Consider the following 19,054-nt stretch of genomic DNA (forward strand, 5'->3'; position numbering starts at 1 on the left):
TCCTGGCCCAACTAGCTAGTTGGTTTTCTAGTCGTATTCAGGCCGTGGTGGCCCAGTAGGTGGCATTTTTTCCTGTTATTTTGTTTTTATGCATTACTTATTTTATTTTGTTTTTTGCTTTATTTTTTAATTCTTTTTGCTTTTAGGTCACAAAAATTATAAACTTTCTGTTAGTGCCATTACTTTTCAAATTTGAGTAGTTTAAATTTAAATTCTTATAAATTTGTGTGAATCACTAGTTTGTGAATAATTTTACTATAAAAATAGATTTTTTAGTGATTCTTTTTCCTATTATTTAATATTATTGTGCTTTATCATTATATTCAATTTGACAATTTTTAGGTTATTTTAAATGTCTATTTTAATCAAAAAAGATTTTTTTATTAATCAAAAACAAATTTTTATGTTATTTTGTTATCAAAAATAGATTTTAGTCAAAACAGATTTTGTTATTAATCAAAAACAGAAAAAATACTTTGGTAATTTTAGTTGCATAAATTTTATAAAATTTTAGTTTCGAAAACACTAGAGGTTTATAAAATCTTTTTAGTTGATTCCTTTTGCTATTAGAGTATTATAAAAGCTTTTTAGTTGATTCTTTTTGCTATTGAAAAATACTATAGTTTCGTTTTAGTTGATCATAATAGAATATTTTAATAGATTATTTTTAGTTAATTATTTTTGCTATTGGAGTTTCATAAAAGTTTTCTAGTTCATTCGTTTTGCTATTAGTTCATTTTTTGAGCTAAATGACCCTGAAATTGAAAAGCAATACAAACAAACTCTGAAAAGGTTGAAAGTTGGCATGGTATCATCATTTCACCCACATAGCATGTGCTAAAAAGATGAGAGGGTTACGGCAAAGATTGGATGCAGTTCTTGTACAAAATGGACAATCTGTTTCGAGGTATGACGGTTTCATACGAAAACTCATCTATTACAAAGGTATTTCATTTTTTGAACTTATTTGAACTCCAGACTTTTTGTGTGTTCAAAATGCACCATTCAAAGGCACATCATCAATTTTCAACTCTTTCTGACTTCATTTGGTATTTTTCATGCATTTACTGATTTTTTTTGAGCTAAATGACCCTGAAATTGAAAAGCACTACAAATGAACTCTGAAAAGGTGAAAAGTTGGCATGGTATCATCATTTCACCCACATAGCATGTGCTAAAAAGATGAGAGGGTTACGGCAAAAACTGGATGCACTTCGTGTACAAAATGGACAATCTCTTTCGAAGTATCAGGGTTTCATATGAAAACTCATCTCTTACAAAGGTATTTCATTTTTTTGAACTTATTTGAACTCCAGACTTTTTGTGTGTTCAAAATGCACCATTCAAAGCCACATCATCAATTTTCAACCCTTTCTGACTTCAGTTGGTATTTTTCATGCATTTACTGATTTTTAGCTAAATGACCCTGAAATTGAAAAGCAATACAAATGAACTCTGAAAAGGTTGAAAGTTGGCATGGTATCATCATTTCACCCACATAGCATGTGCTAAAAAGACGAGAGGTTTACGGCAAAAACTGGATGCAGTTCGTGTACAAAATGGACAATCTCTTTCGAAGTATCAGAGTTTCATACGAAAACTCATCTGTTACAAAGGTATTTCATTTTTTTGAACTTATTTGAACTCCAGAGTTTTTGTGTGTTCAAAATGCATCATTCAAAGCCACATCATCAATTTCCAACCCTTTTTGACTTAATTTGGTATTTTCATGCATTTACTGACTTTTTTAGCTAAATGACCCTGAAAGCACTACAAATGAACTCTGAAAAGGTTGAAAGTTGGCATGGTATCATCATTTCACCCATATAGCATGTGCTAAAAAGATGAGAGGGTTGTGGCAAAAATTGGATGCACTTCATGTACAAAATGGACAATCTCTTTCGAAGTATCAGGGTTTCATATGAAAACTCATGTGTTACAAAGGTATTTCATTTTTTTGAACTTATTTGAACTCCAGATTTTTTGTGTGTTCAAAATGCACCATTCAAAGCCACATCATCAAAATTCACATGTAATGCAGTTGTCACACTGCTCCGGTTGTTTGGAGCGCAGAATATTCTTGTGTTCATTGACATACGGGGTCACCAAGGTAGAATTCTGTAGAACTGTGTAGTGTGCTTGAGACCAAGAACGCCTGTCCCTAAATATTATTGAGTCCGCTCCTAGCGTGCCTTTTCCAGTCAGTCTCCCCTCATACCGCGATTTAGGGAGACCAATCCTCATACTGTGCATTATATATAATTAAGTGTGTCAAAAACCATTACAAAACATCATGAATAGAGAAGTGACCAAATTAATAGAAGTTCATCATCACAACTAAAGTTCATACATAGTTCTCATTGAACAACATATAGCTCTCTAGATCATCTAATTAAACCATACGTTGAAACTATGTAAACCATTTCAATGCAACAACAAATGGGATCATAATCGCAACTAAGGTAACAGTTGATCCAACGGCATAATGATATCAAGCCTCAGTATGGATGGCATATTTTCTAATCTTTCTAATCTTCAACCGCATTGCATCATCTTGATCTTGTGATCATTGACGACTTCCACAACATGCAACTCCAATTCCATCTTCTCTTCCACAATTCTTTTCAATTTTTTCTTCAACTAAATGTTTTCCTTTTCAACTAAATTTAACCTCTCCACAAGAGGGTCGGTTGGAATTTCCGGTTCACATACCTCCTAGATAAAAACATCTATGTCACGTTGGTTGGCATAATTGTCATAAACACTAATACAAATAGTTATAAAAGATAATATACCACATCCGAATCATAGACAGGACGAGGGCCGACATGGGGGGATACCAAAGACATCACACTATATAATAACAAACAATAATAAAAGTAAGAAAATTATACAAATATCTATCTAAATCATACAAGTAAGAATTTTTTTCTTTTACAAAGAAGATAAAAACAGAGGCTCACCACGGTGGTGCCGGCGACGAGATCGGCGTGGGCGATCGACGGCGGTGAGGACGGGGGCGGGACAGGGCGGACTGGCAAACCTAGGAAAATCTTGAGGAAAATGGAGCTTGGACAAGGAGCTTCGAGAGGAGAAAGCTTAAGTGTGGCTCGGACATTTCATCGAACACCTCATGTGCATAGGAGGTGAGCTAGAGCACCACAAAGCTCTCCCACGGCCGGCTGTCGGTGTCAAAACCGGCGGATATCGGGTAGGGGGTCCCGAACTGTGCGTCTAAGGCTAATGGTAACAGGAGGCGGGGGACACAATGTTTACCCAGGTTCGGGCCCTCTCTATGGAGGTAATGCCCTACTTCCTGCTTGATTGATCTTGATGAATATGAGTATTAAAAGAGTTGATCTACCACGAGATCGTAATGGCTAAACCCTAGAAGTCTAGCCTATGATTAGGATTGTTGTTCTCTCTACGGACTAAGCCCTACGATTTATATAGACACCGGAGGGGGCTAGGGTTACACAAAGTCGGTTACAGAGAAAGGAATCTACATATCCGAATCGCCAAGCTTGCCTTCCACGCAAAGGAGAGTCCCATCCGAACACGGGAAGAAGTCTTCTATCTTGTACCTTCATAGCCCAACAGTCCGGCCCATGTATATAGTCCGAGTATCCGAGGACCCCTTAATCCAGGACTCCCTCACCGGCCAAAAAAACAGAGTGATGGCTCTGCTCGCGGGCAGGGGTAAGGGGTATATATAGGCCTCTCTTTTGTCCCGGTTTGTGGCTAAAACTGGGTCTAAAGGATAACCTTTGGTCCCGGTTCCATCCACAAACCGGGACTAAATGTGGTGGGCCAGGAGCGAGGGTCATTGGTCCCAATTTTTGTCTGGAACCGGGACCAAAGGGGTCAGACGGACCGAGACCAATGGCCCCCGAGGCCCGGCCGGCGCCCTGGGCTCACGAACCGGGACTGATGCCCCCTTTGGTCCCGGTTCGTGGTGAACCGGGATTAATGGCCTTTTCTGGCCTGGACCAAAGTCCTGTTTTCTACTAGTGAAGGGACATGAACCGTATTTATCGTTGCTATTAAGTACAAAAAGATGGGGTTTATTCATGCGTGAATTTCTTTTGTCTGCATCATGTTATCTTGCTTAAGGCGTTACTCCATTATTTTAGAACTTAATACTCTAGTTGCATGTTGGATAGCGTTCAAAGGGTGGAGTGATAGTAGTAGATGCAGACAAGATTAGGTCTACTTTTCTCGGACGTTAGGCCTATATATACATGATCATTTCCTTGGATATCGTCTTAACTCGGCTAAATGGTGATTGAATTATGGCACAAGTGCACCTAAGTTGAAGAAGATTGCAATGACAATTCTCACTTTGACATGCAGCGCCTCAACTTGGAAAGTACATACGTGTAGAGTGACGAGATATAGTGTAGTGTATGATATTCTTCTATTGATTTGGCTGGATGCTGCTATATGTGCTGTCAATTTTCAAGTAGTATATGTTAATTTGATGCCTGGCTATATGTTTATTTTTCTCATTTTTTATCAATTTATGCTGAAATGCTATAGGGTTTCACACATTTTGCCGAACGGAGTCGACACTAAGAAGCATAGCGCGCTATTTAAAATCTTGGCACCAACATAGCATGTTTGGTACGCGATACCCTTTTTTTGTGCGGGGAACGTACGTACGTGTAGAGTGAGAGAGATACAGGAGCGTTATACTCTGATTGATTCCACTCGAACGTACGTGTGTATTGGTCCTGAGAAACAAGAAGCGATGACGTAGCCGACGTAGGTCTGCGTGATTTCATTGGGAGCCGATGCAGCCGAATCCGATGACGAAGGCGGCGACGGACTGCATGAGGAGGTAGACATACAAGTGGTCGTGGCCGAAAACCATGTCGTAGAGAGCGCAGTAGAGCAAGAAGAGCCCCATGATTATCTCCGGTGCGAGGAAGCTGCTGCTGCTCTTCTTCTTCCTCTTCTTCTTCTTCTTCTTCTTCTTCTTCTTGGCAATGGTGGTGGTGGTGGCAGCAGGACTAGAGCACGAGAAGTTTCGAGGCCAACGGAGCAACATGTCCCATACTTGCTGCAAAAACTGGACACGTTCTCTCTTAATACACAGAGACTAGCTCGGAGACGGTGCGGTTTACAAGCGGCCTCAAGGGAGGCTTACTCGAAATGCGCCCAAACTTTTACCATACCCTACAGGGGCCTTGTGATGACACCGTGCCAGATCCCGAGCAATCCTACCATCGTACGATTTTCTGAGGATTTCAATGGTTGCATCAGGAATGACATCGTGGTACTTTCGGTAACCCGGTGGCAGGGCATGTCCCTCCCTCGTCTGTGCAAGGCCAAGGCATACCACAAGGACATCACAAAGGATTTCCCATGCCGCTACCGGGCATGATTCCATGTGCCGCCTTGCTCATCTGCAATTTCCGGCGATGAAACCTTAGCAGAGCAATAAATTTCTCGAATATTGCACGCGTGCCCGAAAAATGCGGGAAGTGGCACGTGTCATGCGGTTGCCCCCTTTTTTACCACGAGAAGTTTCGAGGCCAACAAAGCAACAGGACCTTCACTTCCTGCACAAAACGGACATGTTCCCTCTTGATACCCAGAGACTACGTAGCTCGGAGGCGGTGTGGTTTACTAGCGGCCTCAGGGGAAAAATACTTGAATTAAAAAAAATGCCGGCGTCCACCGTTGATGTCGCTTGAGTGCGTCGGTGTTTCCCCAAGGAGTAAGGGAGGATGCAATGCAGCAACAGTAAGCTATTTCCCTCAATGATGACACCAAGGTTATCGAACCAGTAGGAGAACCACGCAACACTACGTAAACGGTACCTGCACACAAATAACAACTACTTGCAACCCGACACGTTAAAGGGGTTGTCAATCCCTTTCGGGTAGCATTGCCAAAAAGTGACGTAAGGATAGGGTAAAATTGTAGTAGATTGATAGATGCAAATAAAAGCAAATAAAACGCAGTAAGGTATTTTTGGGTTTTTGATAATATAGATCTGAAAATAAAAGAAGCAAATAAAAGAAAAGGCAAATGGCAATGTAGATCTGAAAGTATATGATAGGAAAATAGACCGGGGGCCGTAGATTTCACTAGTGGCTTTCTCTCAAAAAATTAGCATACGGTGGGTAGATAAATTACTGTTGGGCAATTGATAGAAAAGCAAATAATTATGACGATATCCAAGACAATGATCATGTATATAGGTATCACGTCCAAGATTAGTAGACCGACTCCTGCCTGCATCTACTACTATTACTCCACACATCGTCCGCTATCCAACATGCATCTAGTGTATTAAGTTCATGAAAAACCGGAGTAATGCAATAAGATCGACGACATGATGTAGACAACATCTATTCATTTAGGAATAGACCCCATATTTTTATTATTAATAACAACGATACATGCATGCCTTGCTGCCCTTTCTGTCACTGTGAAAGGACATCGCAAGATCGAACCTTTACAAATCACCTCTTTGTTGGAAATATGCCCTAGAGGCAATAATAAATTGGTTATTATTATATTTCCTTGTTCACGATAATCGTTTATTATCCATGCTAGAATTGTATTGATAGGAAACTCAGATACATGTGTGGATACATAGACAACACAATGTCCCTAGTAAGCCTCTAGTTGACTAGCTCGTTGTTCAATAGATGGTTACGGTTTCCTGACCATGGACATTGGATGTCGTTGATAACGGGATCACATCATTAGGAGAATGATGTGATGGACGAGACCCAATCCTAAGCCTAGCACAAGATCGTGTAGTTCGTTTGCTCAGAGCTTTTCTAATGTCAAGTATCAGTTCCTTAGACCATGAGATTGTGCAACTCCCGGATACCGTAGGAATGCTTTGGGTGTACCAAACGTCACAACGTAACTGGGTGGCTATAAAGGTGCACTACAGGTATCTCCGAAAGTGTCTGTTGGGTTGGCACGAATCGAGACTGGGATTTGTCACTCCGTGTAAACGGAGAGGTATCTCTGGGCCCACCCGGTAGGACATCATCATAATGTGCACAATGTGACCAAGGAGTTGATCACGGGATGATGTGAGTTACGGAACGAGTAAAGAGACTTGCCGGTAACGAGATTGAACAAGGTATAGGGATACCGACGATCGAATCTCGGGCAAGTACCATACCGATTGACAAAGGGAATTGGGTACGGGATTGATTGAATCCTTGACATCGTGGTTCATCCGATGAGATCATCGTGGAACATGTGGGAGCCAACATGGGTATCCAGATCCCGCTGTTGGTTATTGACCGGAGAACGTCTCGGTCATGTCTGCGTGTCTCCCGAACCCGTAGGGTCTACACACTTAAGGTTCGGTGACGCTAGGGTTGTAGAGCTATTAGTATGCGGTAACCCGAAAGTCGTTCGGAGTCCCGGATGAGATCCCGGATGTCACGAGGAGTTCCGGAATGGTCCGGAGGTAAAGATCTATATATGGGAAGTCTTATTTTGGTCGCGGAAAAGTTTCGCACTTTATCGGTATTGTACCGCGAGTGCCGAAAGGGGTCCGGGGGTCCACCAGCCCCGGGGGGGCCACATGGGCTGTGGGGGGTGCGCCTTGGCCTATATGGGCCAAGGGAACCAGCCCCAAGAGGCCCATGCGCCAAGAGATAAGATAAACGGAGAGTCCTAAAGGGGGAAGGCACCTCCGAGGTGCCTTGGGGGGGAAGGACTCCCCCCTGGCCGCACCCTTCCTTGGAGGAAGGGCCAAGGCTGCGCCCCCCCCCCTCTCCCTTGGCCCTATATATAGTGGGGGGAAGGGAGGGCAGCAATACCCCAAGCCCTGGCGCCTCCCTCTCCCTCCCGTGACACATCTCCCTCCTCCCGCAGCGCTTGGCGAAGCCCTGTTGGAATCTTGCTACTTCCACCACCACGCCGTCGTGCTGCTGGATCTCCATCAACCTCTCCTCCCCCCTTGCTGGATCAAGAAGGAGGAGACGTCGCTGCTCCGTACGTGTGTTGAACGCGGAGGTGCCGTCCGTTCGGCGCTAGGATCATCGGTGATTTGGATCACGACGAGTACGACTCCATCAACCCCGTTCTCTTGAACGCTTCCGCTCGCGATCTACAAGGGTATGTAGATGCACTCCTTCCCTCTCGTTGCTAGTAAACTCCATAGATTGATCTTGGTGATGCGTAGAAAATTTTGAATTTCTGCTACGTTACCCAACAGTGGCATCATGAGCTAGGTCTATGCGTAGTTTCTATGCACGAGTAGAACACAAAGTAGTTGTGGGCGTCGATGTTGTCAATTCTTCTTGCCGCTACTAGTCTTATCTTGTTTCGGCGGCATTGTGGGATGAAGCGGCCCGGACTGACCTTACACGTACACTTACGTGAGACAGGTTCCACCGACTGACATGCACTAGTTGCATAAGGTGGCTAGCGGGTGTCTGTCTCTCCCACTTTAGTCGGAACGGATTCGATGAAAAGGGTCCTTATGAAGGGTAAATAGAAATTGGCATATCACGTTGTGGTTTTACGTAGGTAAGAAACGTTCTTGCTAGAAACCTATACAAGCCACGTAAAAACTTGCAACAACAATTAGAGGACGTCTAACTTGTTTTTGCAGCATGTGCTATGTGATGTGATATGGCCAGAAGATGTGATGAATGATATATGTGATGTATGAGATTGATCATATTCTTGTAATAGGAATCACGACTTGCATGTCGATGAGTATGACAACCGGCAGGAGCCATAAGAGTTGTCTTTATTTTTTGTATGACCTGCGTGTCATTGAATAACGCCATGTAAATTACTTTACTTTATTGCTAAGCGCGTTAGCCATAGAAGTAGAAGTAATCGTTGGCGTGACAACTTCATGAAGACACAATGATGGAGATCATGATGATGGAGATCATGGTGTCATGCCGGTGACAAAGATGATCATCGTGCCCCGAAGATGGAGATCAAAGGAGCAAAATGATATTGGCCATATCATGTCACTATTTGATTGCATGTGATGTTTATCATGTTATGCATCTTATTTTCTTAGAACGACGGTAGTAAGTAAGATGATCCCTCACTAAAATTTCAAGAGACGTGTTCCCCCTAACTGTGCACCGTTGCGAAGGTTCGTTGTTTCGAAGCACCACGTGATGATCGGGTGTGATAGATTCTAACGTTCGAATACAACGGGTGTTGACGAGCCTAGCATGTACAGACATGGCCTCGGAACACATGCGAAACACTTAGGTTGACTTGACGAGCCTAGCATGTACAGACATGGCCTCGGAACACAAGAGACCGAAAGGTCGAACATGAGTCGTATAGTAGATACGATCAACATGGAGATGTTCACCGATGATGACTAGTCCGTCTCACGTGATGATCGGACACGGCCTAGTTTGACTCGGATCATGTATCACTTAGATGACTAGAGGGATGTCTATCTGAGTGGGAGTTCATTCAATAATCAGATGAACTTCATTATCATGAACATAGTCAAAAGGTCTTTGCAAATTATGTCATACGCTTTAGTTCTACTGTTTAAGATATGTTCCTAGAGAAAATTTAGTTGAAAGTTGGTAGTAGCAATTATGCGGACTGGGTCCATAAACTGAGGACTGTCCTCATTGCTGCACAGAAGGCTTATGTCCATAATGCACCGCTCGGTGTGCTGAACCTCAGCGTCGTCTGTAGATGTTGCGGAACATCTGACATACACGTTTTGATAACTACGTGATAGTTTAGTGCGTAATGCTAACGGTTTAGAATTGTGGCACCAAAGACGGTTTTTGAAACGTCGCAGAACATATGAGATGTTCCGAAGACTGAAATTGGGATTTCAGACTAGTGCCCGCGTCAAGAGGTATGAGACCTCTGACAAGTTTCTTAAGCCTGAAGACTAAGGGAGAAAAGCTCAATCGTTGAGCATGTACTCAGATTGTCTGAGTACTACAATCGCTTGAATCAAGTGGGAGTTAATCTTCTAGATGAGATAGTGATGATTCTCCATAATCACTGCCACCAAGCTATTAGAGCTTCGTGATGAACTATAAATATCAGGGATAGTTATGATGATCCTTGAGCTATTCGCGATGTTTGACACCGCGAGAGTAGAAATCAAGAAGGAGCATCAATTGTTGATGGTTTGTAAAACCACTAGTTTCTAGAAGGGCAAGGGCAAAAGGGATACTTCATGAAACAGCAAATCATTTGCTGCTCTAGTGAAGAAACCCAAGGTTGAACCCAAACCCGAGACTAAGTGCTTCTGTAATGAGGGGAACGGTCACTGAAGCAGTACTACCCTAGATACTTGGTAGATGAGAAGGCAGGCAAGGTCGACAGAAGTATATTGGATATACGTTATATGAATGTGTACTTTACTAGTACTCCCAGCAGCACCAGGGTATTAGATACCGGTTCGGTTGCTAAGTGTTAGTAACTCGAAATAAAAGCTGCGGAATAAACAGAGACTAGCTAAAGGTGAGATGACGATATGTGTTGGAAGTGTTTCCAAGGTTGATGTGATCAAGCATCGCATGCTCCCTCTACCATCGAGATTTGGTGTTTGCGTTAAGCATGATTGGATTATGTTTATCGCAATACGGTTATTCATTTAAGGAGAATAATGGTTACTCTGTTTATTTGAATAATACCTTCAATGGTCTTGCACCTAAAATGAATCTCGATCGTAGTGATACACATGTTCGTGCCAAAAGATATAAAATAGTAATGCTAGTTCCACATACTTGTGGCACTGCCATTTGAGTCATATTGGTATAGAATGCATGAAGAAGCTCCATGTAGATGGATCTTTGGACTCACTCGTTTTTGAAAAGAATGAGACATGCGAACCATGTCTATTGGTATATATGCATGAAGAAACTCCATGCAGATGGATCGTTTGGACTCACTTGATTTTGAATCACTTGAGACATGCAAATCATACCACATGGGCAAGATGACTGAAAGGCCTCGTTTTCAGTAAGATGGAACAAGAGAGCAACTTATTGGAAGTAATACATTTTGATGTATGCAGTCCAATGAGTGCTGAGGCATGCAGTGGATATCGTTATGTTCTTACTTCACACATGATTTGAGTAGATGCTAAGTGTATTTACTTGATGAAACACAAGTCTGAATTATTGAAAGGTTCAAGTAATTTCAGAGTGAAGTTGAAGATCGTCGTGACAAGAGGATAAAATGTCTGTGATATGATCATAGAGATGAGTATCTAAGTTACGAGTTTGGCACACAATTAAGACATTGTGGAAAGTGTTTCACAATTAATACCGCCTGGAACACCATAGTGTGATGGTGTGTCCGAACATCATAACTGCACCCTATTGGATATGGTGCATGCCACGATGTTTCTTATCAAATTACCACTATCGTTTATGGATTAGGCATTAGAGACAACCGCATTCACTTTAAAAGGGGCACCATGCAATTCCGTTGAGACGACACCGTTTAGAGAAACCTAAGTTGTCGTTTCTTAAAAGTTTGGGGCTGCGATGCTTATGTGAAAAAGTTTCAGGCTGGTAAGCTCGAACCCAAAGCGGATAAATGCATCTTCATAGAATACCCAAAACAGTTGGGTATACCTCCTATTTCAGATCTGGAAGAAAAAGTAATTGCTTCTAGAAACAGGTCCTTTCTCGAGGAAAAGTTTCTCTCGAAAGAATTGAGTGGGAGGATGGTGGAGACTTGATAAGGTTATTGAACCGTCACTTCAACTAGTGTGCAGCAGGGCACAGGAAGTTGTTCCTGTGGCACCTACACCAATTGAAGTGGAAGCTTATGATAATGATCATGAAACTTCGGATCAAGTCACTACCAAACCTCGTAGGATGACGAGGATGCGTAATACTTCAGAGTAGTACGTGATCCTGTCTTGGAAGTCATGTTGTTGGACAACGATGAACCTATGAGCTATGGAGAAGCGATGGTGGGCCCATATTCCGACAAATGGTTAGAAGCCATGAAATCCGAGATAGGATCCATGTATCAGAACAAAGCATGGACTTTGGTGAACTTGCCCGATGATCGGCAAGCCATTGAGATAAATGGATCTTTAAGAAGAAGATGGACATGGACGGTAATGTTACCGTCTATGAAGCTCGACTTGTGGCAAAGAGTATTTTCACAAGTTCAAGGATTTGACTACGATGAGATTTTCTCATCCGTAGCGATGCTTAAGTCCGTCGGAATCATGTTAGCATTAGCTGCATTTATGAAATCAGGCAGATGGATGTCAAAACAAGTTTCCTTACCAGTTTTCGTAAGGAAAGGTTGTATGTGATACAATCAGAAAGGTTTTGTCCATCCTAAGGATGCTAAAAGGTATGCTAGCTCCAGCGATCCTTCTAAGGACTGGAGTAAGCATCTCGGAGTTGGAATGTACGCTTTGATGAGATGATCAAAGATTTTGGGTTTATAAAAAGTTTATGAGAAACTTGTATTTCCAATAAAGTGAGTGGGAGCGCTACAACATTTCTGATAAGTATATGTGAATGACATATTGTTGATCTGAAATGATGTAAAACTTCTGGAAAGCATAAAGGGTTGTTTGAAAGGATTTTTTCAAAGGAAGACCTGGATAAAGCTGCTTACATATTGGGCATCAAGATCTATAGAGATAGATCAAGACGCCCGATGATACTTTCAAAGAACGCGCACCTTGACATGATTTTGAAAGAGTTCAAAATAGATCAGCAAAGAAGGAGTTCTTGGCTGTGTTACAAGGTGTGAGTATTGAGTAAGACTCAAGACATGACCACAGCAGAAGAGAGAGAAAGGACGAAGGTCGTCCCCTATGCTTTAGACGTAGGCTCTACAGTATGCTATGCTGTGTACCGCACGTGAAGTGTGCCTTGCCATGAGTTGGTCAAGGGGTACAATAGTGATCCGGGAATGGATCACATGACAGCGGTCGAACTTATCCTTAGTATCTAGTGAACTAAGGATTTTCTCGATTATGGAGGTGAAAAGGAGTTCGTCGTAAAGAGTTACGTCGATGTGAACTTTGACACTAATCCGGATGACTCTGAGTAGTAAACCGGATTCGTATAGTAGAGCAATTATTTGAAATGGCTCCAAATAGCGCGTGGTAGCATCCACAAGATGACATAGATATTCGTAAAGCGCACACGGATCTGAAAGGTTCAGACCCGTTGACTAATAACCTCTCTCACAAGCATAACATGATCAAACCAGAAATCATTGAGTGTTAATCACATAGTGATGTGAACTAGATTGTTGACTCTAGTAAACTCTTTGGATGTTGGTCACATGGTGATGTGACCTGTGAGTGTTAATCACATGGTGATGTGAACTAGATTATTGACTCTAGTGCAAGTGGGAGACTATTGGAAATATGCCCTAGAGGCAATAATAAATTGGTTATTATTATATTTCCTTGTTCACGATAATCGTTTATTATCCATGCTAGAATTGTATTGATAGGAAACTCAGATACATGTGTGGATACATAGACAACACAATGTCCCTAGTAAGCCTCTAGTTGACTAGCTCGTTGATCAATAGATGGTTACGGTTTCCTGGCCATGGACATTGGATGTCGTTGATAACGGGATCACATCATTAGGAGAATGATGTGATGGACGAGACCCAATCCTAAGCCTAGCACAAGATCGTGTAGTTCGTTTGCTCAGAGCTTTTCTAATGTCAAGTATCAGTTCCTTAGACCATGAGATTGTGCAACTCCCGGATACCGTAGGAATGCTTTGGGTGTAACAAACGTCACAACGTAACTGGGTGGCTATAAAGGTGCACTACAGGTATCTCTGAAAGTGTCTGTTGGGTTGGCACGAATCGAGACTGGGATTTGTCACTCCGTGTAAACGGAGAGGTATCTCTGGGCCCACTCGGTAGGACATCATCATAATGTGCACAATGTGACCAAGGAGTTGATCACGGGATGATGTGAGTTACGGAACGAGTAAAGAGACTTGCCGGTAACGAGATTGAACAAGGTATAGGGATACCGACGATCGAATCTCGGGCAAGTACCATACCGATTGACAAAGGGAATTGGGTACGGGATTGATTGAATCCTCGACATCGTGGTTCATCCGATGAGATCATCGTGGAACATGTGGGAGCCAACATGGGTATCCAGATCCCGTTGTTGGTTATTGACCGGAGAACGTCTCGGTCATGTCTGCGTGTCTCCCGAACCCGTAGGGTCTACACACTTAAGGTTCGGTGACGCTAGGGTTGTAGAGATATTAGTATGCGGTAACCCGAAAGTTGTTCGGAGTCCCGGATGAGATCCCGGACGTCACGAGGAGTTCCAGAATGGTCCGGAGGTAAAGATTTATATATGGGAAGTCTTATTTTGGTCGCCGGAAAAGTTTCGCACTTTATCGGTATTGTATCGGGAGTGCCGAAAGGGGTCCGGGGGTCCACCAAGGGGTCCACCAGCCCCGGGGGGGCACATGGGCTGTGGGGGGTGCGCCTTGGCCTATATGGGCCAAGGGAACCAGCCCCAAGAGGCCCATGCACCAAGAGATAAGATAAACGGAGAGTCCTAAAGGGGGAAGGCACCTCCGAGGTGCCTTGGGGGGGGGAAGGACTCCCCCCTGGCCGCACCCTTCCTTGGAGGAAGGGCCAAGGCTGCGCCCCCCCCCTCTCCCTTGGCCCTATATATAGTGGGGGGAAGGGAGGGCAGCAATACCCCAAGCCCTGGCGCCTCCCTCTCCCTCCCGTAACACATCTCCCTCCTCCCGCAGCGCTTGGCGAAGCCCTGTTGGAATCCCGCTACTTCCACCACCACGCCGTCGTGCTACTGGATCTCCATCAACCTCTCCTCCCCCCTTGCTGGATCAAGAAGGAGGAGACGTCGCTGCTCCGTACGTGTGTTGAACGCGGAGGTGCCGTCCGTTCGGCGCTAGGATCATCGGTGATTTGGATCACGACGAGTACGACTCCATCAACCCCGTTCTCTTGAACGCTTCCGCTCGCGATCTACAAGGGTATGTAGATGCACTCCTTCCCTCTCGTTGCTAGTAAACTCCATAGATTGATCTTGGTGATGCGTAGAAAATTTTGAATTTCTGCTACGTTACCCAACACTCTTCACATTGCATGATAAATAGATCAAGTTGGCCAAACAAAACCCAAATATCAGAGAAGAAATACGAGGCTATAATAATCAAGATTGGATATAAAATCAAGGCAAATCTCATCATAAACTCACAATTCATCGGATTCCAACAAACACACCGCAAAAAGTCCTTGCATCAAATAGATCTCCGAGAGACCATCGTATTGAGATACAAAGAGAGAAGAAGCCATCTAGCTACTGCCTACAGATCCATAGGTCTATGGTAAACTACTCACGCATCATCGGAGAGGCACCAAATGATCGTGTTCCCCTCCGGCGGAGTGCCGAAATAGGGCTATAGATTGGATCTCGTGGTTCTGGAACTTGCGGCGGCTGGAAAAAAATTGCGTCGACTCCCCTAGGGTTTCTGGAGGAAGGAGGTATTTATAGAGCGAAGAGGCAGTGCGGGAGGCCACCGAGGTGGGCACAACCCACCTGGGCGCGCCTGGGGGCCCAGGCACACCCTGGTGGGTTGTGCCCCCCTCGGGGCACCCCCCAGGTGCTTCTCTGTCCCGTCTGATGTCTTCTGGTCCAAAAAATATTCCACAAAAAGTTTTGCTGCATTTGGACTGCGTTTGATATTGATTTCTGCGATGTAAAAAACAGACAGAAAACAGCAACTGGCACTTGGCACTATGTCAATAGGTTAGTCCCAAAAAATGATATAAAATGACTCTAAAATGGTTGTAAAATATCTAAGAATGATAATATAACAGCATGAAATAATAGAAAAATATAGATACGTTGGAGAGGTATGAACCATTAAGAAGATGGTCTATCACTTTGAATCTTCTCTGCCCGAAACATGTGAATATTCAAAGTGATAGTTCATCTCCTTAATACGAGTGTAATGAATACCAAAGCTTACTCCATCTAGACTATCCCACTATTTAAACAGATTATTTTGCTTGTCTTTAGGCGAGGTAGGACTAAAGTTTGATGGTAGCCTTATCTTTACCGAGAGCAACTCTCGGCAACCATTCCTTTACCGAGAGCAACTCTCGGAAACAGGTACTGTTAGATCATATAATTAATACATTTTCATAATTGTATACCACCGAGGTATTTTCGCTGTCCGGAACATGAAGATTCATAGTGACAATATGCATTCTTAATAATGAAGACCGAAGCTTAATGCGATTGGACTATTGAACTATATAAACATGTCTTTCTGCTTGTCGGTAGGCGAGGTGGGACTAAATCTTTGCCGAGAGCCACTCTCAGTAAAGTGTTGCAGTCGTGACTGTGCCGTTATTCGCCGCCGGATGTGCCACGTGGCAAAACTTTGTCGTGTGGTGTCCACTTGGCCCTCGGCAAATAGTGCCTTTGCCGAGTGTTGCCTTTTTGCCGAGGCCTACTCTCGGCATTATCATTTGTTTACTCCCTTTACCGAGAGTCACGCTCGACATCTTTTACTTTGCCGAGTGCCCGTGGTTTGGCTCTCGACGAAAATTATGACACCCCGCATATACGAAAATTCCAGTAGTGAGAGAGAGATACATGAGCGTTATACTCTGATTAATTCCAATCGACGTACGTACGCACGGAACGTACGTGTGTATTGGTGCTGAGAAACAAGAAGCGATGACGTAGCCGACGTAGGTATGCGTGGTTTCATTGGGAGCCGACGTAGCCGAATCCGATGACGAAGGCGGCGGCGGAGTGCATGAGGAGGTAGGCATACAAGTGGTCGTGGCCGAAGACCATGTCGTAGAGAGTGCAGTAGAGCAGGAAGAGCCCCATGACGATCTCCGGCGCCAGGAAGCTGCTGCTGCTCTTCTTCTTCTTCTTCTTCTTGGCCATGGTGGTGGTGGCGGCAGCAGGAGTGGAGGTCGTGGAGCCGCCAAGCTTCTCGGTGACGACCCACTCGTTTGCGCGGCTGGCCTCGAGGAGCCCGATGATGGTGGCCTTGGAGCGGTGCATGGACATGACGTTCTCGAAGGGGATCCAGAAGACGAGCAGGTGGCAGGACCTCGGGGTGCACGCGGCGTTGAGCAGGGTGAGGACGGCCGACACGTACATGGGCACGTACTGTGGGAGCCACACGTCCTGGCCGCCGACGAGCACGTAGGCGGGGATGACGACGCAGTACAACAGGAAGGTCACCAGATGCGCCACCACCTTCCTGACCAAGAAGAAGGCGTAGAGCACGTGGAGCTTCTTCCACGCCGACACCTGCCTGTTGGCGACGATCTCCCAGAACATCTTGCGCATGAGGTTTGCCGGCCCACACGACCACCGGTGCTGCTGGTAACGGTACGCCTTGAAGCTGCTGGGTAGCTGGCTGCGCACCTGCACGTCGCCGGCGTAGACGAACCTCCAGCCCCGCATGGACGCCCTGACGGCCAGGTCCATATCCTCCACGGTGGTGCGGCCCTTCCAGCCCCCCGCGTCGGCCAGGGCGTGCACCCGCCACACCCCGGCGGTGCCGTTGAAGCTGAAGAAGCCATGGCAGGCCGACCCGACCTCCTGCTCCACTGAAAAGTGGTAGTCCAGCGACATCTCCTGCATGCGGGTGAGGATGCACTCGTCCGCGTTCACGAACCGCCACCGCGCCTGCACCAGCGCCACGGCCGGGTCCGCCTGGAGCACGGGGACAGTGTGCCGGAGGAAGTCGCCGTTCGGCTGGAAGTCAGCGTCCAAGACGGCCACGAACTCGCACTCTTTTACGTACTGCTTCTTCAGGCCCTCCCGCAGGGCGCCCGCCTTGTAGCCGCTCCGGTTGCTGCGGTTCTCGTACCGGATGTGCACCCCCTTGCCTGCCCACCGTCGGCACTCGGCCTCCACCAGGGACCGGATGCCGGCGTCCGTGGAGTCGTCCAGCACCTGGATCACCAGCTTGTCGGCCGGCCACCACAGGCCGCAAGCCGCGCCGATGGAAACACGGTACACCTGCATTCTCACTCATGCATACGCGCATGCTTGTTTCATCAGTTTTCTCCCAAGTCAAAGCGTCACCAAACTTATAAAAAAAATATTAACAGACCCTTTTTAATATAAATTTGGTAAACTTTATAAAGTTTGACTTGACACAAATCTAGTATGCGGAGTAAAAAAAATTGAAAGGAGTACTGCCACATCCCTCCGTAAGAAATATAAGAGCATTTAGATCTACACACCGACAAGGAAACAAACAAATAAACTTAGCAATCCCACCTTCCTCCACTTTTATATTTCTTTACAATGGAATTAGCTTTTATATGTAGTTGTGCATGCATATGTTCAAAATGCACTTGTAAAGCAGCAGCTTTTGCATGATCAGTCATGCATACGAGTGGTTGTTTCATCAGTACTCACCTGCATGGATAAATGCATTCTCTGATAATGGATCATCTTATCATATGCGTGCAGTAAGTAACAGCATAGCAGAGTGGTCATGCATACCATATCATCATAGATGAGCAATTAATCCATCATACATAGAGGTGTGGAGAATAGACTAGTACTGACCTGCTTCTCGTTGAACATGGGGATCTGGACCAGGACCATGGGTCGGTCTGCGTCATCGCTCTCCAGATTGTTGTCGTCGCCCTTGTTCCTTTGGTTACGGTTACGGTATCGGCGGTTGAGCCAGAGCACGGTCACAACGAGGCCCATGTAGAGGCGTTCGGCAAAGAGCATGAGGGACATGGCGGCGCAGAGGTAGATGGCCAGCTGCAGCAGGGGCACCACCACCGTGTACCGCAGCACCAGCCACGCCGCACGAGCCATTGTCAACATGCTCACAACCCTCATCCTCGATTCCCCCTCCTCCTCCTCCTCAGAGAGAGAGAGGGAGAGAGAGAGAGAGAGAGAGAGAGAGAGAGAGAGAGATTGAACTTCCTCCTCCTCCTCCTATCAGTTGGATGGATTATAGAGTTCCTTTGGTACGTATGTATATAGAAGATTGGTGGAGGCTAACTATATCGTATATTGCAATTAATTTAATACCCAAAGGGCAAGGTGCTGTGC

The 19,054-nt window shown here is 44.8% G+C and overlaps 1 protein-coding gene across 1 annotated transcript; it reads right to left on the reverse strand.

Annotated features, from left to right (window-relative positions):
• Positions 1–16,717: 16,717 nt before the first annotated feature.
• LOC123170064 (glucomannan 4-beta-mannosyltransferase 9-like) lies at positions 16,718–18,838 on the reverse strand. Its single transcript, XM_044587907.1, has 2 exons — positions 18,554–18,838; positions 16,718–17,995 (listed from the first exon to the last, which is right to left on the reverse strand). Exons 1-2 carry the CDS (start codon positions 18,836–18,838, stop codon positions 16,718–16,720), a joined length of 1,563 nt encoding a protein of 520 aa, XP_044443842.1.
• Positions 18,839–19,054: the final 216 nt, after the last annotated feature.

This window comes from Triticum aestivum, chromosome 7D, assembly GCF_018294505.1.
Source record: "Triticum aestivum cultivar Chinese Spring chromosome 7D, IWGSC CS RefSeq v2.1, whole genome shotgun sequence".
In the NCBI taxonomy this organism is placed as follows: domain Eukaryota; kingdom Viridiplantae; phylum Streptophyta; class Magnoliopsida; order Poales; family Poaceae; genus Triticum; species Triticum aestivum.